Below are 22,584 nucleotides of genomic sequence, written 5' to 3'. Positions count from 1 at the left end.
AATTCTTGCAAAAATCATATTGTTTTTACAGTGGTGGGTTTATTTGAATTAATGGACATACTTTAAAATTGAATGAACACCTGATTGATATCTATCTATAACAGGCCGTGTTTACAGAAACAAAATGTATCAATCAACCTAGTTCAGTGGATAAAAATGATTCCTATACATATCTAATAATCTTGTTTATTTTATTTTCTAGAAAAACAAAGAGTTTGAAAAGGATGTTATCATAGAGGAGATAGATGGGCTTCGTTTGGTGAAAAAACTAGCCAAGGATATGGAGGAGATGTTCCACAAAAAAGCTGAGGCAGTTCGGGTTTGTATCATCTCTTTGTTTGTTTTTTATAACAAAAGAAGCTGAAAACATAATGTAAATTTGTTCAGATTAACATATAAATTAATGAATGCTTCACTGACTTGAAGGAGAAACCCAGACCATTTAAACCTTAGTTAAGAAAAATCATTAACTTTGAAAGTTCTTTATGAAGAACTAAAATATAGCCCTACTTATATGTATCCTAGGTAAACAATAAAAAAGCAACGGTTGTTGTTTAGAGATAAATTAAACCCCTTGTTTTTTGTCTATTACATATCCCTTCTACCACTGGCCACCTATCAGTTTGAGCCTTTTATTTATTTTAATCAAGGATTTTTCACTTTATTAATGATGTTTTCAAAAGACATAACAAACCTGTTTTCCATCATTTTCTTGTGTGTATGTATGTGTATATATATATATATATATATATATATATATATATATATACATACATCCTATATAATAAAAGGCCAAGTGTGTTTGTCCGAAGCTGTCATGCGCAGTAGATACTGCGCGCGAGGACAAACACACCTTGCCTTCAACACTGCAGAGTGAGTAACGGGCCGGCCAGCCTTGGGCGTGGTCGGGCGTGGCATTTTGGTTACCGGGTGTGGCATGGGCATGGCTGGGCGGGCCGTGGCATGGACGGGGCCAGGCGGGCCATGACATGGGGGTGGGCAGGGCCAGACGGGCGTGCCGACTGCCGAGAGCTCAAAAGAGCTCCAAAGAGGGGGGATTGAGAGAGAGCAAAAGAGACGAAGAGAAACAGCAAAAGAGAGGGGGGAGAGAGAGATTAAAAGAGGGGAGATAGAGAGAGCAAAAGAGACGGAGACAGACAGCAAAAGAGAGGGGGGAGAGAGAGATCAAAATAGGGGAGATAGAGAGAGCAAAAGAGAGGGGGAGGGACAGCTCAAAAGAGGGGAGATAGACAGAGAGGAAGAGAGACAGCAAAAGAGAGGGGAGAGGGAGAGCAAAAGAAAGGGGAGAGAGAGATCAAAATGGGGAGATAGAGAGAGCAGCAGAAAGGGAGAGAGACAGCAAAAGAGAGGGGGAGAAAGTGGAGAGAAACAGCAAAAGAGAGGGGAGAGAGAGCAAAAGAGAGGGGGAGAGTGCAAAAGAGGGCAGAGAGCACAAAAGAGGGCAGAGAGAGCGCAAAAAGGGAGGGAAGAGAGAGAGCATAAAAAAAGGGAGGAGAGAGAGCATAAGAGAGGGGAGAGAAAGAGCAAAAGAAAGGGGGAGAGAGACAGAAAAAGAGGAGGGAAAGAGAGCAAAAGAAAGGGAAGAGAGAGCAAAAGATGGGGGATAGAGAGAGCAAAAGAGAGGGGGAGAGAGAGCGCAAAAGAGGGGGAATAGAGAAAACAAAAGAGGGGGGATAAAGAGAGCAAAAGAGAGGGGGAGAGATAGAGCAAAAAAGAGGGGGGGAGAGAAAGAGCGCAAAAGAGGGGGGATAGAGAAAGCAAATAAGGGGGGATAGAGAGAGCAAAAGAGAGAGAGACACAGCAAAAGAGAGGGGAGAAAGAGCAAAAGAGAGGAGGGGAGAGAGACAGCAAAAGAGATGGGGGAGAGAGCAAAAGAGAGGGGAGAGGGAGAGCAAAAGAGAAGGGGCGACAGAGAACTAAAGAAAGGGGGTGAAAGAGAGGGGGGAGAGAGAGAGCAAAAGAGCGGCGGAGAGCGCAAAGAGAGGGGCGGAGAGAGCGCAAAAGAGAGGGAGGAAAATAGAGGAGGAGAGAGAGAACAAAAGAGAGTGGGGAGAGAGAGAGCAGACAAGAGGGGGGATAGAGAGAGAGCAAGGGGTGGAACCGCTGTACTGCAAAAATTGGCCCGTGTACACGGGCTTTAGGACTAGTAATATAATAATTGATTAATGTTTTATGCTATTGACACTTTTTTCTTAACTTAAAATTATAAATGATGATGCACTGTATCTTTAACTTTGCACTTGTTTGATGACTTGGCTTGAGATATACTGTGTATTTATATATATATATATATATATATATATATATTAGATTTGTAAATGTTTTTATAATTACATAGGCCATTTATTTACATTTTTGTCACATTTACATAACAGAATTGCACCATAACCATAGTTTGGCGTTTGCAAATGGTGTATAGTTAAGAGGGTACATTTAATGGACTAGTCTTTGAGCATTTACAGTATACTTGCATTTCTATTTAAGAAACATTAAAATATTTCTTCTTAGAAACCCCAAAATAAAATAAAAAAAATCTTAAAAGGGCCTTTGTAGGGCATTTCCCTAAGTTACACAGCTATTTTACCTGAAAAAAATTACAAAGGCCCACTAACATTACAAACCCCCCCCCCCCCCCCCCCAACTCACAAAATAAAAAAAACTATCTAAAAAAACCTAATCTACCCATTGCCCTGAAAAGCTCTTTTGCATTGCCCTGAAAAGGGCATTTAGCTCTTTAACTAAAAGCCCAAACTCTAAACTAAAAAAAAAAACACACCCAAAAAAACCTTAAAAATCCTAACACTAACCCCCCGAAGATCCACTCAAAGTTTCTGAAGTCCCACTTGAAGGATCTTCATCCTGGTGGCTCCATCTTCATCCAGGCGGGTCCATCTTCATCCAGGTGGCAGGTGGCTCCATCTTCATCCAGACGGCATCTTCTATCTTCATCCCTGCGGAGTCTTCTATCTTCATCCCGGTGGCGTGGAGCAGGTCCATCCTGAAGACATTTGGCGTGGAGCATCCTCTCCATAAGGTCGCCGCGGTATACTAAATCTTCAATGCAAGGTACGCAATTCAAAATGACGTCCCTTGCATTCCTATTGGCTGATTTGTTTTTTTAAATTCAAATCAGCCAATAGGATGAGAGCTACTGAAAGCCTATTGGCTGTTCAAATCAGCCAACAGGATGACAGCTACTGAAATTCTATTGGCTTATTTGAATAGCCAATAGAATTTCAGTAGCTCTCATCCTATTCACTGATTTGACCATTTAAACCTTAGTTAAGAAAAATCATTAACTTTGAAAGTTCTTTATGAAGAACTAAAATATAGCCCTACTTATATGTATCCTAGGTAAACAATAAAAAAGCAATGGTTGTTGTTTAGAGATAAATTAAACCCCTTGTTTTTTGTCTATTACATATCCCTTCTACCCCTGGCCACCTATCAGTTTGAGCCTTTTATTTATTTTAATCAAGGATTTTTCTCTTTATTAATGATTTTTTCAAAAGACATAACAAACCTGTTTTCCATCATTTTCTTGTGTGTATGTATGTGTATATATATATATATATATATATATATGTATACTATATATATATATATATACATACATCCTATATAATAAAAGGCCAAGTGTGTTTGTCCGAAGCTGTCATGCGCAGTAGACACTGCACGCGAGTACAAACACACCTTGCCTTCAACACTGCAGAGTGAGTAACGGGCCGGCCAGCCGTGGGCGTGGTCGGGCGTGGCATTTTGGTTAGCGGGTGTGGCATGGGCATGGCTGGGCGGGCCTTGGCATGGACGGGGCCAGGCGGGCCATGACATGGGCGTGGGCAGGGCCGGACGGGCGTGCCGACTGAAATCCTATTGGCTGTTCAACTCAGCCAACAGGATGACAGCTACTGAAATTCTATTGGCTTATTTGAATAGCCAATAGAATTTCAGTAGCTCTCATCCTATTCACTGATTCGAACAGTCAATAGGATTTCAGTAGCTCTCATCCTATTGGCTGATTTGAATTTCAAAAATCAAATCAGCTAATAGGAATGCAAGGGACACGATTTTAAATTGCGTACCTTGCATTGAAGATTCAGTATACAGCGCCGACCATATGAAAAGGATGCTTTGCCCTGGATGCCTTCAGGATGGACCCGCTCCATGCCGCTGGCCGGGATGAAGATAGAAGATGCCGCCTGGATGAAGATGAAGCCGCCAAGATGAAGATGGTGCCGCCGGGATGAAGATCCTTCAAGTGGGACTTCAGAAACTGTGAGTGGATCTTCGGGAGTTAGTGTTAGGATTTTTTAAGGTTTTTGGGTGGGTTTTTTTTTTTTAGTTTAGGGTTTGGGCTTTTCGTAAAAGAGCTAAATGGCCTTTTCAGGGCAATGCAAAAGAGCTAAATGTCCTTTTAAGGGAAATGCCCATACAAATGCCCTTTTCAGGGCAATGGGTAGCTTAGGTTTTTTTAGAGTTAGTTTTTTTATTTTGGGGGGTTGGTTGAGTGGTGAGTTTTACTGTTGGGGGTCTTTGTATTTTTTTTTACAGGTAAAAGAGCTGTTTAATTTAGGGCAATGTCCTACAAAAGGCCCTTTTAATGGCTATTGGTAGTTTATTGTAGGCTAGTTTTTATTTTTATTTTGGGTGTTTTTTTTATTTTTATAGGGCTATTAGATTAGGTGTAATTATTTTAAATTTTTGATCATTTCGTTTGTTATTTTTCTTAATTTAGTGTTTATTATTTTTTGTAATTTAGTATTTTTTATTTTTTTGTAATTAGATAGTTTGTGTAATTTTAGTTTAATAGTTATATTAGTTTAATTGTTAGTTTAAACTTAGTTTTTTTTTAATTGACAGGTAAGTTTTAATTTAATTTAAGATAGGGAAATTGTAATTTTCATATAAAGTTAGGGGAGCGTTAGGGGTTTCTAGTTTAAATTAGTTTATTGCATTGTGGGGGCTTTCGGTTTAGGGGTTAATAGGTTAATTTAGTATATTTCATTGTGGGGGGCTTTCAGTTTAGGAGTTAATAGGTTTATTATAGTGGCGGCGGAATTAGGGGTTAATAACTTTAGTATAGTGGGGGCGATGTGGGGGGGGCGGTGGTTTAGGTGTTAATAACTTTATTAAAGTGGCGGCGATGTCAGGGAGCGGCGAAATAGGGGTTAATAACTTTAATATAGTATTTGTGAAGCAGGAGGGCCTCGGTTTAGGGGTTAATAGGTAGTTTATGGGTGTTTAGTGTACTTTGTAACACTTTAGTTATGAGTTTTATGTAACAGTTTTGTTGCGTAAAACTCATAACTACTGCTCTCAGATGGCGTTATGGATCTTGCTGCGCTATGGAAGTCCCATGAAAAACGTAATTTTTACATGCGGGACTGACGTTGCGTTACAGGCTAAAAGGCTTGCGGTACAGCTATACCAACAGGACTTGTAATATCTGCGGTTCTGTTTTAATGCTGAAATTACCATTTTTTTCAGCATTAAAACATGAATGCCCAACTCGTAATCTAGGTGATAGCTGAATAATACACCCCTTAAATGTTCCACTCTAGGTCCCATCATTTAATTTAACCACTAGTGTGTCTGGTTTGCTTGGGGATAGGGTTGCCACTTCAGCCACGATTTCCTGAACAGTTATTTATGAGACACAATATGTGCAAAAGAGGAAGTTGCATTGTGCTCCTGGACAGCACAGGAAGGCATGGCCAAATAAGCAACACTACCAGGTGACAGTATTTCATATGGTTCATCATGCAGGTACAGGTCTAGTGGGTGTGGCTTAGTGAGGGCTGAGATATTTTTGGAAGGGTGACAATCCCACATAATAATAATCAAATAACACAAAAGCCCATAGTTCTCCTTCACTCATATTTTGGAAACACTTGTTTATAACACTGGATTCAAGGTTCATCTAATATATGTACCTTTTAGATGCAGGTTGCATTTAAACCATATTTAAAATTGGATCTGATGAATATTAATATAAATTCTGTATTGAGATTAAACAGTATCAAATGAAGCAGAGATCTAACTAAAGGTATTTGCTAACATCATTCCTTAGTCAAATTCACTCAGTCTATGGAGCAGACATTTAGATTTGTGGCTATCTTTGGGTTCATTACATTGTTCTAAACGTACTGTCTGATGTTCTGATCTTTTGTTTCTGATCTATTTTCTAATAATAGTTCTTTAACCTTGTGCTATTTGTATGCTTCCAAACTTACATTTGTTACATTCTTATATCCGTAAATGAAAAGCTTCAGCCTATTTGGTAGCTTTTGCTGTATATCTAGGGGAAAAAAGTGATTGCACAAGAAAATAAGGCAATTAACGTAGGAAAAGAACATCTCAGAGTTTCCGTTTTACATCTTTTCCGCTCATACATTGATGTCATGAAAGCTTGCTAGTTCTTTCAATAAGGACTTAATGCACATTGATACATTTAATATACTACAACATTTAAGTGGTTTTCAACTTTTGGAGGGAGGGGGGATTTTCAGCTGCAAACTTATCTTGTATCCATGTGTTGTCACTTGCCATGTGTGTACATATAGTACGTAACATTAGAAGTATTGTATACATAATATGTCATATAGCATTCCACTGAAAAAATTAAAGGGACTTTTTTTTATATGTTTTTTTAAAAACCTTAAAACACTAAATACAGTAGAATTTAATAATTAACAAGTGCACAATGAAAAGACAAGGCAATAATGATTACTCTGAATTTCAAATAAGCAGTATTTTTTTTTCTTCTGACAAATGTATTTTTTTTCTCCTATTTTCTGCCCCCTGTATCATGTGACAGTCATCAGCCAATTACAGACTAGTATACGTATACTCTGTGAACTTGTGCACATTTTTAGTAGGAGATGGTGCCTCAGAAAGTATGCATATAGAAAGACTGTGCACAATTTGATAGTGAAAGTAAATGGGAAAGTCTCTATAAACTGCATGCATCTAAATCATTCAATTTTAAAGGGACAGTATACTGTAAAAAAATGTTTCACTTAATGAATTTTCAATGACTTGTTATGCTAGCTGCAGAGTATAAAATGTATGAGACCATGGGGGATATTTATCAAAGGTCTGGCGGACCTTATCCGACAGTGCGGATCAGGTCTGCCAGACCTCGCTGAATGCGGAAAGCAATACGCCCTCTGTATTCAGCCACGCTGCCCCCTGCAGATTCGCGGCCAATCGGCCACCAGCAGGGAGGTGTCAATCAACCCGATCGTACTCGATCGGGTTGATTTTCAGCGATGCGTGTCCGCCTGCTCAGAGCAGGCGGACAGGGTTATGGAGCAGCGGTCTTTAGACTGCTGCTTCATAACTTGTTTTTCTGGCGAGCCTACAGGCTCGTCAGAAACACGGGCCCTCAAGCTCCATCCGGAGCTTGATAAATGGGCCCCATTGCATTTTCAGGTGTATTTGTGTATATGAATTAGCTGGTGTTGTGCTTTTAAACTGCAGCCTATTGAAATTGGTTGAGCTTCAGGTGATCTCATTATGTTATCACTTTGTGTACACTCACTTGCTTCTTTATCTTATATTTGTCAGTAAACCAAAGCTCAATGCTTCAAGAGAACAATAAAAATTGAAAATGTTATTACTTAACTATCCCGCACTCCACTGAGAGTGTAATTTCTTCTGTTGACTGTTTTTACATAGGTTTGTCAATAGCCTAGACTTCAGTATTGAAACTTTCAGTGTAGGTTGGGATGCAACAATCTAAATCAGCTATTTCAAATGCAGAAATAAGGGTAAAGGAGCTATTTGTAAATTATTTAATGCACTCCAGCAGGTAAAATGGATAATTGGGAACAATTTAAAGGAGAGAGAAATTTGGGTTAAACTGGCCGTTTGAGTTTGAATTTAGTATACCTTTAATGCAATTATCAGATGTAGAATTCTAACTAAAACGTATAGCTTGCGATAGAACTCCACCAAGTGTTTCCTAAAGGTTTGTAAAATGATCAACAAGCTGTTTTCTTCTGTGAAACATCTCAAGAAGATTAATGTTCCCGCTACAACCAGCTACTTATTATACATTTCCTGCTTTGATTACTGTAACAAATTTTCAATTTGTCCTCCATCACTTGACTTTCCACTATTTGAAGCATCATATTCTATTTAACTCATCAAATTGAATAGCTGTTCACCTATTACTGCACCAGTCTTCAGTTGTATATACTGCCATTCTTTATATAATAATGTTTTAAAGGGACACTATCACTAAAACCAATTTTTTTCTTTTATGATTTGGATAGCACGTGCAATTTTAAGCAACTTTCTAATTTACTCCTATTATCACATTTTCTTCATTCTCTTGGTATCTTTATTTGAAAAAGCAGGAATGAAAGCTTAAAAGCCAGCCCATTTTTTGTTCAGCACCCTGAATAGAGCTTGTTGATTGGTAGCTGCATTTAGCCACCAATAAGCAAGCTGTACCCAGGTGCTGTTTTGCAATATTATGGAGAGCTTCATTTCAACATATTATACATTTAAGAAAATACAAAGAGTACATTATGTACATTTTAAAACATGCCCAGAAATACTATAGTTTCTTAAAATGTATGGTATATATGAGAAGAATAGCAAAAAAATAAATTTGTATTAAAGGGACACAAACTAACGGCTAGATTTAGAGTTTGGCGTTAGCCGTCAAAACCAGCGTTAGAGGCTCCTAATGCTGGTTTTGGGCTACCTCTGGTATTTAGAGTCAGTCAGGAAAGGGTCTAACGCTTACTTTCCAGCCGCAACTTTTCAATACCGCAGATCCCCCTACGCCATTTGCGTGTCCTATCTTTTCAATGGGATCTTTCTAACGCCGGTATTTAGAGTCTTGGCTGAAGTGAGCATTAGAAATCTAACGACAAAACTCCAGCCGCAGAAAAAAGTCAGGAGTTAAGAGCTTTTTGGGCTAACGCCGGTTTATAAAGCTTTTAACTACTGTGCTCTAACGTACACTAACACCCATAAACTACCTATGTACCCCTAAACCGAGGTCCCCCCACATCGCCGCCACTCTATTAAAAATTTTTAACCCCTAATCTGCCGCTCCGTACACCGCCGCAACCTACGTTATCCCTATAAACCTCTAATCTGCTGCCCCTAACACCACCGACCCCTATATTATATTTATTAACCCCTAATCTGCCGCCCCCAACATCGCCTCCACCTACCTACAATTATTAACCCCTAATCTGCCGACCTGACCTCACCGCTACTATAATAAATGTATTAACCCCTAATCCGCCTCACTCCCGCCTCAATAACCCTATAATAAATAGTATTAACCCCTAATCTGCCCTCCCTAACATCGCCGACACCTATCTTCAAGTATTAACCCCTAATCTGCCGACCGGACCTCACCGCAACTCTAATACATTTATTAACCCCTAAAGCTAAGTCTAACCTTAACCCTAACACCCCCCTAAATTAAATATAATTTAAATCTAACGAAATAAATTAACTCTTATTAAATAAATTATTCCTATTTAAAGCTAAATACTTACCTGTAAAATAAACCCTAATATAGCTACAATATAAATGATAATTATATTGTAGCTATTTTAGGATTAATATTTATTTTACAGGCAACTTTGTATTTATTTTAACCAGGTACAATAGCTATTAAATAGTTAATAACTATTTAATAGTTACCTAGTTAAAATAATTACAAAATTACCTGTAAAATAAATCCTAACCTAAGTTACAATTAAACCTAACACTACACTATCAATAAATTAATTAAATAAAATACCTACAATTACCTACAATTAAACCTAACACTACACTATCAATAAATTAATTAAATACAATACCTACAAATAAATACAATTAAATAAACTAACTAAAGTACAAAAAATAAAAAAGAACTAAGTTACAAAAAATAAAAAAAATATTTACAAACATTAGAAAAATATTACAACAATTTTAAACTAATTACACCTACTCTAAGCCCCCTAATAAAATAACAAAGACCCCCAAAATAAAAAAAATGCCCTACCTTATTCAGCACACCGGGGATTAGGAGTATGTGGGTGGTGGGTTGTAATGTTGTAATGTAAAAGAGCTGAATTCTTTGGGGCATGCCCCGCAAAAGGCCCTTTTCAGGGCTGGTAAGGTAAAAGAGCTTTTCTATTTTAATTTTAGAATAAGGTAGGGCATTTTTTTATTTTGGGGGTCTTTGTTATTTTATTAGGGGGCTTAGAGTAGGTGTAATTACTTTAAAATTGTTCTAATATTTTTCTAATGTTTGTAAATATTTTTTTATTTTTTGTAACTTAGTTCTTTTTTATTTTTTGTACTTAAGTTAGTTTATTTAATTGTATTTATTTGTAGGTATTGTATTTAATTAATTTATTGATAGTGTAGTGTTAGGTTTAATTGTAGGTAATTGTAGGTATTTTATTTAATTAATTCATTGATAGTGTAGTGTTAGATTTAATTGTAACTTAGGTTAGGATTTATTTTACAGGTAATTTTGTAATTATTTTAACTAGGTAGCTATTAAATAGTTATTAACTATTTAATAGCTATTGTACCTGGTTAAAATAAATACAAAGTTGCCTGTAAAATAAATATAAATCCTAAAATAGCTACAATGTAATTATAATTTATATTGTAGCTATATTAGGATTTATTTTACAGGTAAGTATTTAGCTTTAAATAGGATTAATTTATTTAATAAGAGTTAATTTATTTTGTTAGATTTAAATTATATTTAACTTAGGGGGGTGTTAGTGTTAGGGTTAGACTTAGCTTTAGGGGTTAATACATTTATTATAGTAGCGGTGAGGTCCGGTCGGCAGATTAGGGGTTAATAATTGTAGGTAGGTGGAGGCGACGTTGGGGGCGGAAGATTAGGGGTTAATAAATATAATTTAGGGGTCAGCGGTGTTAGGGGCTGCAGATTAGGGGTTCATAGGGATAACGTAGGTTGCGGCGGTGTACGGAGCGGCAGATTAGGGGTTAAAAAAAATATGCAGGTGTCAGCGATAGCGGGGGCGGCAGATTAGGGGTTAATAAGTGTAAGGTTAGGGGTCTTTAGACTCGGGGTTCATGTTAGGGTGTTCAGGGCAGGACTGGGAATAAAAAGCAGTCCTGGAAAAATATGAAGACCAGCCCTATTTTATGTTTAGTCAGTAGAATGCACATGCCCCATTTTTCTCAAAAGGCATTACTAATATTATTATTTCAGAATTAAATTATATTACTTTGTATTAAACAAAAATGCCAGATTGAGGTTATATAGCAAAACTACAAACCCATTGTATCAATTAATCACCCCTTTAAATTGTAGCTTTCCAGCCCTAGCTGCTGCAGCCCACCGGGAAATCTCCTGGTATCCTGGTAGGCCAATCCGGCCCTGAGGGTGTTAGGTGCAGGCATAGGAAGTGTTTCCCCATAGGAAACAATGGGGCTGCGTTAGGAGCTGAACGCTGCTTTTTTGCAGGGGTTTGGGTTTTTTCAGCTCAAAATGCCCCATTGTTTTCTATGGGGGAATCGTGCACAAGCACGTTTTTAAATCTGGCCGCGTCTGTAAGCACCGCTGGTATTGAGAGTTGCAGTGGCGGTAAATATGCTATACGCTCCCTTTTTGGAGCCTAACGCAGCCCTTCTGTGAACTCTAAATACCAGCGGTATTTAAAAGGTGCGGGAGAAAAAAAGCCAGCGTTAGCTACGCGGGTTGTTACCGACAAAACTCTAAATCTAGCCGTAAATGTTTTTTTCTTTCTTTGTAGCCTCTAAAAGAGGGCTTTTTAAAATGTAAATGCAAAATATCACCCTCCAATACTTGTCTCTGTGATAACTGACAACACTTTCAGGGGTGTTCTTTATAAATAGCACCCATGTGGATTCAGATTTGGGCTGGAATGTCCCAGGTAATACTTGCTTTTCAAAAAAGTGCTATTTCAAATTGTGTAGAAGTGCACTATGTGTTATATAAGAGAAATGACAGCACTACTACCACTTCAACATTGAAAGTGTGAGGCGCCATTTTTATGCATTAGATGCGTGAAGAAGATATGGTTAAAATAAATTCTATGTTATTTTTTACATGAGGTCAAGTGCTAAATAATGCATTGTGCATTACTGATTGCCCTTGACTTGTAATCTAGTCCTTTAGGTTTTTATGCCTCTGAGAGTTCTACTTATCAGCCAGTGAGCTATCAAAATAAACAGCTTCAGCTTAACCTTTTGCATGTATTTGTTTTCATGTTTACATAGTGATCATTCATATGCATGACAGAAATGTCTAGATTATACTGTCATTTAAGGTAAATATCAAATGTGTCAGAAAAATGTTAAAGTGCTACTTTATACAAATGACTGTGGAATAGGTTAAAATATGTAAGTATATAATGAGAATATAACACACCTTGGAAAACATCAAATATTATGAAAAGAATATAAAAATGGCAAACTAGAAGGATCAAGTGGTTTTGCACTCTTAAAGGGACAGTCTAGTCAAAATAAAACCTTCATGATTCTGATAGGGCGTGTGATTTTAAACAACTTTCCAATTTACTTTTATCATCAAATTTGCTTTGTTCTCTTGGTATTCTTTGTTGAAAGAAATATCTAGGTAGGCTCATAAACTGATTTCTAAGCAGTTGAACCACCTGCGTTTTGACAGTTAGACACTGATAGTTTATGTTTGTCCTATAGATAATATTGTGCTCACTCCAGTGGGGTTATTAAAGAGTCATCACTGATTGACTAAAACACAAGTCTGTCAAAAGTACTGAGATAAGGGGGCAGTCTACAGAGGCTTAGATATAAGATTATCATAGAGGTAAAAAAGTGTATTCATGGGCACCATGATCCACATCTGGTGGTCCTGCATCAGACTACGGCCTTTCTGATTAAAAATAGGGGAATTTACTAAATCCATCAGCAATCAAAGTAATGAGTATGAAATCCAACCTACTACAGCATTACTAAATCTACTCCCACAATGCAAGTGCAAAATATGTAGGAAATTAGTTCAGCTAGCTTTAAACACCGCAAAATCCCTGATAGCTACTAATTGGAGGTCACAAATAATCCCTACACACCAGGCCTGGGAATCATTAATGGACCATACGATCCACCTAGAAGAGTACGGCTACTTCATAAGGAAAGATATGGAAACTTTCCATAATATACAATTTTACTGGGAAACAAGAATGCATATACACTGAATATTTTACATAAACACGTAGAACAATAGTAGCAAATGGGAGAGAGATGTCCCCACGTAAATTATGTAGACAATGGGTAGAATGCGAATCTTGACCTGAAGACGGGCAAAGAGTCATCAGTTTTTTAATAGACAAAGAGACCAACTAATGTTCGGTTTATTCTTATTTTTTTGTTGTGTTTTTTTTATTGCTAAATTACATAGGTTGTTTTTTTGTATAATCCATCAAGTATAAATCAAAATGTCGGATGTTATGCTTTCGCATTGTGTAAAAAATGGTATAGCTTTTATCTAACTGTACCCAATGTGATTTGAAATGCATTATTATGTATCGTTTTTCTTTTCATCCAATAAAAATAATAATAATAATAAAAAAAAAAAGTGTATTCATATAACAGTGCTGGTTACGCAAAACAGGGGAATAGGTATTAAAGGGATTATCTATCTTTTTAAACAATAGCAATTTCAAGTAGACTGTCCCTTTAAACCATAGCTGCCCACTCACTGGGTTATATAAACTAAACTTTCCCATCAGATATACCATGGCAGCACACCATATAGTATTTGGTCAAATATATAAAAACGGTGACAGTTGGCAATATAACTATTCAATGTAACTTTTGCCTTTTTCATCTTTAACCCCTTAATGACCACAACACTTTTCCATTTTCTAGGCTATTCAAGGCTATTTTTACATTTTTGCGGTGTTTGTATTTAGCTGTAATTTTTCTCTTACTCATTTACTGTACCCACACATATTATATACCATTTTTTTCTCGCCATTAAATGGACTTTCTAAAGATACCATTATTTTTATCATATCTTATAATTTACTATAAAAAAATATATAAAATATGACTAAAAATGGAAAAAAACACACTTTTTCTAACTTTGACCCCCAAAATCTGTTACACATCTACAACCACCAAAAAATACCCATGCTAAATAGTTTCTAAATTTTGTCCTGAGTTTAGAAATACCCAATGTTTACATGTTCTTTGCTTTTTTTGCAAGTTATAGGGCCATAAATACAAGTAGCACTTTGCTATTTCCAAACCACTTTTTTTCAAAATTAGCGCTAGTTACATTGGAACACTGATATCTTTCAGTAATCCCTGAATATCCCTTGACATGTATATATTTTTTTTTAGAAGACATCCCAAAGTATTGATCTAGGCCCATTTTGGTATATTTCATGCCACCATTTCACCGCCAAATGAGATCAAATAAAAAAAATTGTTCACTTTTTCACAAACTTTTTCACAAACTTTAGGTTTCTCACTGAAATTATTTACAAACAGCTTGTGCAATTATGGCACAAATGGTTGTAAAAACTTCTCTGGGATCCCCTTTGTTCATAAATAGCAGACATATATGGCTTTGGCATTGCTTTTTGGTAATTAGAAGGCCGCTAAATGCAGCTGTGCACCACACATGTATTATGCCCAGCAGTGAAGGGGTTAATTAGGGAGCTTATAGTGAGCTTGTAGGGTTAATTTTAGCTTTAGTGTAGTATAGTAGACAACCCAAAGTATTGATCTAGGCCCAATTTGGTATATTTCATGCCACCATTTCCCCGCCAAATGCGACCAAATAAAAAAAAACGTAACTTTTTCACAAACTTTAGGTTTCTCACTGAAATTATTTACAAACAGCTTGTGCAATTATGGCACAAATGGTTGTAAATGCTTCTCTGGGATCCCCTTTGTTCAGAAATAGCAGACATATATGGCTTTGTCGTTTATTTTTTGTAATTAGAAGGCCGCTAAATGCCGCTGCGCATCACATGTGTATTATGTCTAGCAGTGAAGGGGTTAATTAGGTAGCTTGTAGGGAGCTTGCAGGGTTAATTTTAGCTTTAGTGTAGAGATCAGCTTCCCACCTTACACATCAGACCCCCTGATCCCTCCCAAACAGCGCTCTTCCCTCCCCCACCCCACAATTGTCCCCATCATCTTAAGTACTGGCAGAAAGTCTGCCAGTACTAAAATAAAAGGTAACTTTTAATTTATATTTTTTTTAGCATATTTACATATGCTGATGTGTAGGATCCCCCCTTAGCCCCCAACCTCCCTGATCCCCTCCCAAACAGCTCTCTAACCCACCCCCTCTACATTATTGGGAGCCATCTTGGGTACTGGCAGCTGTCTATTTCTTATAAGATCTAAATAAGGGACCGTATTTACTAGCTATGACCTCATGCAACATAGAGACAAACATTATTATTTCAATGTTTAGGTATTGGATAACTAAAGAGATGATTTGGGTATACGGATCAACATAATGTGCAATTTTAGATCTTTGGATTAATTAATATATATATATATGGAAAGATAAACTTAGAAGTTCATGCAAGGAACAAATAATTATTTTTGATAACGGTTTAAATAACATATATATAATGGCAAATAATTGCATATGGCTGTACTCTACGATCTGATATAGATCCAATATACATATACATAGCCAATATACTCATATCTAAGATAAGTTCTATTGTGATATATGGTGTTTCTGTTATCAATACCCCACAAAATATATTTTTGATAAGGATGTCTTTAACTGATATGAATGATTTCACATTTGTTGATTAACACTGTGATATACAGAGCACCCTTATACGGGTATCTGATCTAGCCTATAACATCCATATAGCAGTTAACCCACACTATTCTCTGGCCCACCTGGCCCTCATGTTTTTAATTAAGACACCTTAAAGGAACGTTTATCTACATAGAGTTTGGAAGTGCTCATACCCATCTCTTAGCTTCCATTTTTTGGTGTCTGACTCACTGTCTTTTGTCCATTTGCATATATGTTAATAAAGTGTTATTATTTTACCTATATTTAATAGAAACATATTTGCAATATACATGCATTGGCAACAATGCTTCCAGTAAAATTTATTACTGTTTTAGTGTTAACTTTTTTCTCTGTATGTGCATGTGAAGCATAGCTAGATATTCTAAGTGTGCCAGCATTTTAAATACTACAGCTGCTCAGAGCACCAGTGGGTCTTGTATCATGTCAGTAATTAACAAACTCATTCATTACCAGAGTCATTACCAGATGGTACAAGCACCTAAGGCTCTCTGAGCAAGTTCTGTGTTTAAAATGCTGGTGCACATTGCACACTTAAATACACTTTTGAAACAGCTATAGCTTTTATTAAATAGCATTTTTGCTAACACATGTATAATACAAACACGCTTCTGTTCTAAATTGGAATGCATCCATGTGGATTCCAATTTTGGCTGGAATGTCCTTTTAATAGGCTATTATCTTTCACATTAGTTATCTTAATTCCATTCATATAACTTGTATGTTTAGAACAAGTGCTGAGTGTAAACGTGTTATCACGCAATTCTTTTGAGAAATAATACATTTTTAATTCTCTGATTGTGGCTTGATTACAAATGGCTCACTAATTGTAGCGCAGGACACAATAAGCAATATCACACCGTGCTAACATTAGCACACAACTTGATATTACCCTGGAGTTGCAAGATAAAAGTATAACCCTTGCCAGCAAGCTATTCACTTTCAAATAAATCACAAATCTGTGCTGGATGGCTTCAAAATATAACAATTACATGGCGAAATGTAATTTAGTTAGACAGAGCTCCTAGTTTTGCGGCCATCTTCAGCCTGAGCCCGGACACGCCCCCTTCTTAAAATAATTTTAATATTAAAATCTAAAATTTTAAAATATTTTGCTAGTGTAATGTAACTTAATTTTCTATCAGTCCTGTGTTTTTGTCACTTACACAGCATACTGTGTTAAATTGCTGCCCTACCTACCATCCACGACTCATATCTGCCAGCCTGTCTGCCAGGCCCAAGTAGCCAATTAGTGGCACCAATCACAATTCTTGTAACAGTAATTAAAAAAAAAAATCATAATTTTTTGGACTGCAAATATTCAGTCTCCTAGTGCCATTGAATTTCATTTACCTCCTGCCTGCCACTGCCAGCCTTTTGTGCCAGGCCGTCTAGCCAACTATTTACACCAATCATAATTGTTGTCACAGACAGTATAGTTATTAATTTAAATAAAACATTTTTTTAATGTTGATCTTAATCCTCAGTTTGCTCGTGCCTTTGAATTGCACTTTTCTACAGCCTTCCAAGCCTGTGTGCCAGGCCTACTTAAAAAATATTTACACCAATCATATTTGTTGTGACAGTATTCTAATAATTAAAAATTAAAATTTTTGGTAATAGTTGCTGTGATTTGAATCCTCAGTTTGCTGGTGCCATTGAATAGCACTTTCCTCCTGCCTTGCAGCCTGCTGTGAGCCATGCCCACCTAGCCAATTGTTGTCAGCAATCATATTTCTGTTCACAGTATTGCAAAAATTGTCAATCATCACTGTTTAGACTGTCAGTAATCAGTCTCCTAGTGTCTTTGAATTGCATCTACCTCCTGCCTGCCATCCTTTTGTACCAGGCCGTCTTGCCAACTATTTACACCAATCCTAATTTTTTGTCACAGTATAGTTACTAATTACAATTAAAAAAATATTGATTGTTGATGATCTTAATCCTCAGTTTGCTCGTGCCTTTGAATTGCACTTTTCTACAGCCTTCCAAGCCTGTGTGCCAGGCCTACTTAAAAAATATTTACACCAATCATATTTGTTGTGACAGTATTCTAAAAATTAAAAATTATAATTTTTGGTAATAGTTGCTGTGATTTGAATCCTCAGTTTGCTGGTGCCATTGAATAGCACTTTCCTCCTGCCTTGCAGCCTGCTGTGAGCCAGGCCCACCTAGCCAATTGTTGTCAGCAATCATATTTCTGTTAACAGTATTGCAAAAATTGTCAATCATCACTGTTTAGACTGTCAGTAATCAGTCTCCTAGTGTCCTTGAATTGCATCTACCTCCTGCCTGCCATCCTTTTGTGCCAGGCCGTCTTGCCAACTATTTACACCAATCCTAATTTTTTGTCACAGTATAGTTACTAATTAAAATTAATAAAATCTTGATTGTTGATGATCTTAATCCTCAGTTTGCTCGTGCCCTAGAATTGCACTTTTCTACAGCCTTCCAAGCCTGTGTGCCAGGCCTACTTGAAAAATATTTACACCAATCGTTTTTGTTGTGACAGTATTCTAATAATAAAAAATTAAAATTTTTGGTAATAGTTGCTGTGATTTGAATCCTCAGTTTGCTGGTGCCATTGAATAGCACTTTCCTCCTGCCTTGCAGCCTGCTGTGAGCCAGGCCCACCTAGCCAATTGTTGTCAGCAATCATATTTCTGTTAACAGTATTGCAAAAATTGTCAATCATCACTGTTTAGACTGTCAGTAATCAGTCTCCTAGTGTCCTTGAATTGCATCTACCTCCTGCCTGCCATCCTTTTGTGCCAGGCTGTCTTGCCAACTATTTACACCAATCCTAATTTTTTGTCACAGTATAGTTACTAATTACAATTAAAAAAATCTTGATTGTTGATGATCTTAATCCTCATTTTGCTCGTGCCTTTGAATTGCACTTTTCTACAGCCTTCCAAGCCTGTGTGCCAGGCCTACTTAAAAAATATTTACACCAATCATATTTGTTGTGACAGTATTCTAATAATTAAAAATTAAAATTTTTGGTAATAGTTGCTGTGATTTGAATCCTCAGTTTGCTGGTGCCATTGAATAGCACTTTCCTCCTGCCTTGCAGCCTGCTGTGAGCCAGGCCCACCTAGCCAATTGTTGTCAGCAATCATATTTCTGTTAACAGTATTGCAAAAATTGTCAATCATCACTGTTTAGACTGTCAGTAATCAGTCTCCTAGTGTCCTTGAATTGCATCTACCTCCTGCCTGCCATCCTTTTGTGCCAGGCCGTTTTTCCAACTATTTACACCAATCCTAATTATTTGTCACAGTATAGTTACTAATTCAATTTAAAAAAATCTTGATTGTTGATGATCTTAATCCTCAGTTTGCTTGTGCCCTAGAATTGCACTTTTCTACAGCCTTCCAAGCCTGTGTGCCAGGCCTACTTGAAAAATATTTACACCAATCATATTTGTTGTGACAGTATTCTAATAATTAAAAATGAAATTTTTTGGTAATAGTTGCTGTGATTTGAATCCTCAGTTTGCTTGTGCCATTGAATAGCACTTTCCTCCTGCCTTGCAGCCTGCTGTGAGCCAGGCCCACCTAGCCAATTGTTGTCAGCAATCATATTTCTGTTCACAGTATTGCAAAAATTGTCAATCATCACTGTTTAGACTGTCAGTAATCAGTCTCCTAGTGTCCTTGAATTGCATCTACCTCCTGCCTGCCATCCTTTTGTGCCAGTCCATCTTGCCAACTATTTACACCAATCCTAATTTTTTGTCACAGTATAGTTACTAATTACAATTAAAAAAATCTTGATTGTTGATGATCTTAATCCTCAGTTTGCTCGTGCCTTTGAATTGCACTTTTCTACAGCCTTCCAAGCCTGTGTGCCAGGCCTACTTAAAAAATATTTACATTAATCATATTTGTTGTGACAGTATTCTAATAATTAAAAATTAAAATTTTTGGTAATAGTTGCTGTGATTTGAATCCTCAGTTTGCTGGTGCCATTGAATAGCACTTTCCTCCTGCCTTGCAGCCTGCTGTGAGCCAGGCCCACCTAGCCAATTGTTGTCAGCAATCATATTTCTTTTAACAGTATTGCAAAAATTGTCAATCATCACTGTTTTGACTGTCAGTAATCAGTCTCCTAGTGTCCTTGAATTGCATCTACCTCCTGCCTGCCATCCTTTTGTGCCAGGCCGTCTTGCCAACTATTTACACCAATCATAATTGTTGTCACAGTATAGTTACTAATTAAAATTAAAAAAATCTTGATTGTTGATCTTAATCCTCAGTTTGCTTGTGCCATTGAATTGCACTTTTCTACTTCCTGCCAGCCTGTGTGCCAGGCCCAACTATCCAATTAGTGCCAGCAATCATATTTCTTTTAACAGTATTGCAAAATTTGTCAATCATCACTGTTTTGACTGTCAATCTGCAGTCTACTAGTGCCCTTGAATTGCATTTTCCTCCTGCCTGCCTGCCTGTGTGCCAGTCCCAACTAGCCAATTATTGCTACCACTCATATTTTTCCAGGATTGGAATTTTTGTTAATAATAACTGTTTTGACTGTGATTCTTCAGTCTCCTAGTGCCATTACATTGCAGTTTCCTTTCTCCCAGCGTGTGTGCCAGACAGGCCCATTTGACAAATAGTGCCAAACAATCATATTTGTTGCCACAGTACTTGTAAGTTGTAATATTTTAAAAAATTAACAATTTGTGATTTTTAAAACATCTGTCTTTTTTGTTGTTGTCAGTCTCACAGCGTATACTGTGCCCACTTTCACAGTGCCACCACTCAATTGGTGTAATAGTATTGTTAGTGTCCATTTAAAAAAAAATGACAGGCAGAGGCAGGCCACCCCGCAGGTTCCGTGGTCGTGGTCGTGGTGCTGTGATTCCTTTAGACCCTACAAATATGCACATTGTTCAGACGCCGGGTGCCAGGGGGGACGCAAAAACTTCTGAGGAGGACCTAGTTGAATGGCTAACACAGGAAACCCAATCTTCTTCAGCTTCCGCTGCTAGTCCTCCTAACCTTGACGCACCATCTAAGTCCAGCTGTGCTTTGGGCAGGTCTCAAGTGACCAGTGCCACTCCGCCGCCTGTCGCCACCACCAACACTAGCACCACAGACGCTTCACTTGATCTGTCACAGGAGTTATTGACACATCATTTGGAAGAAATGAGTGATGCGCAACCATCATTGACAGAGGATGTAGATAATAGTGATCAGTCTCAGTCAGGCAGCATTACCGACATGGAGGTACGGTGTGATGATGATGATGTTGTACCCGCTGCTACTTCCTTTCTTGATGTTTCAGATACAAGTGAAGCGGTTGATGATGATGTGTCGGTGGATGTCACGTGGGTGCCTGCTAGAAGAGAAGAAGAAGAGGGGGAAAGTTCAGATGGGGAGACAGAGAGGAGGAGGAGGAGACGATTTGGAAGCACGGGGAGGTCGTCTCAAGGAGCTAGTGGCACAGTCAGACAGCATGCATCGTCACCAGGGGTCAGCCAGACAGCACGCCGACGCCCATCAATGCATGCTGTTGCCACCACCAGAATGCCGTCATCGCAGAGCTCAGCAGTGTGGCATTTTTTTTGTGTGTCTGCCTCTGACAACAGCGATGCCATTTGCAACCTGTGCCAAAAGAAACTGAGTCATGGGAAGTCCAACAGCCACCTAGGTACAACTGCTTTGCGAAGGCACATGGTCTCCCATCACAAAGGCCGATGGGAAGAACACATGAGTAGAAGCAGCACACAAAGTGAAAGCCGCCCTCCTCCTCCTGCTCCAGCATCTTCAGCCACGTCAACCAGTGCTGTCCTCCTTGCCCCCTCTCAACCCATACCTGTACTCTATTGTGCAAAAGGGTGGCATATGTGGTGTTTCATGCTGTTGTGCCTGTTGCGGGTCGTGGCCCATGATATAAAAAGGCTGAAGGAGAATGACCTGTAGTAATGGGTGCCCCATCCAGTTTTTAGAAAAATGTTCCTGGTTCCTCTCAATTATCTTTGGGTTTCTAAAATGGATGCCATACCTGTACTCGCTTATGCAAAAGGATGGCATATGTGGTGGTGTTTCCTGCAGTTGTTTCTGTTGAGGGTGCTGGACCCTCTTATAAAAAAGCTGAAGGAGAACGACCTGGAGTGGGAGTACAAGCATAGTTTTTGGGGCTATTTCACTTTTACAAACAATTATCTGTGGGTTTCACAAATCAATGCCGTACCAGTACTCTATTGTTCCAAAGTATGCCATATGTTCTCTTTCCTGCTGGTATTTTGTTTGAGGGTCCTGGACACTCTTATAAAAAGGCCTAAGGTGAAAGAGGTGTACTGGGTGTCCACTCATTTTTCTTTTCTATTTCACATTTGACCAAAATTATCTCTGGTTTTGTAAAATCGATGCCGTACCTGTACTCTATTGTTCAAAAGGATGCCATACGTCCTCTTTCCTGCTGGTGTTTTGTTTGAGGGTCCAGGACCCTCTTATAAAAAGGCCTAAGGAGAAAGAGGTGTACTGGTTGGCCACTCATTTTTATTTTTCTATTTAACAATTGACCAAAATGATCTCTGGGTTTGTAAAATCAATGCTGTACCTGTACTCTATTGTTCAAAAGGATGCCATACGTCCTCTTTCCTGCTGTTGTTTTTTTTTTGCGGGTCCAGGACCCTCTTATAAAAAGGCCTAAGGAGAAAGAGGTGTACTTGTTGGACACTCATTTTTATTTTTCTATTTAACAATTGACCAAAATGATCTCTGGGTTTATAAAATCAATGCTGTACCTGT

General features: G+C 37.9%; 1 protein-coding gene across 1 annotated transcript in view; it reads left to right on the top strand.

Moving 5' to 3' along the window:
* The window catches only part of CACNA2D3 (calcium voltage-gated channel auxiliary subunit alpha2delta 3), a 1,718,630-nt gene that overhangs the window by 430,790 nt on the left and 1,265,256 nt on the right, over positions 1-22,584 (top strand). The window contains 1 exon segment of the mRNA XM_053720740.1: positions 203-319. Within this exon segment, the coding sequence (XP_053576715.1) occupies positions 203-319 (117 nt within the window).

Source organism: Bombina bombina, chromosome 7 (genome assembly GCF_027579735.1).
Source record: "Bombina bombina isolate aBomBom1 chromosome 7, aBomBom1.pri, whole genome shotgun sequence".
Taxonomy (NCBI): domain Eukaryota; kingdom Metazoa; phylum Chordata; class Amphibia; order Anura; family Bombinatoridae; genus Bombina; species Bombina bombina.
The sequence above is the reverse complement of the archived record's forward strand: the minus strand, read 5'-3'. Positions and strand labels throughout refer to the sequence as shown.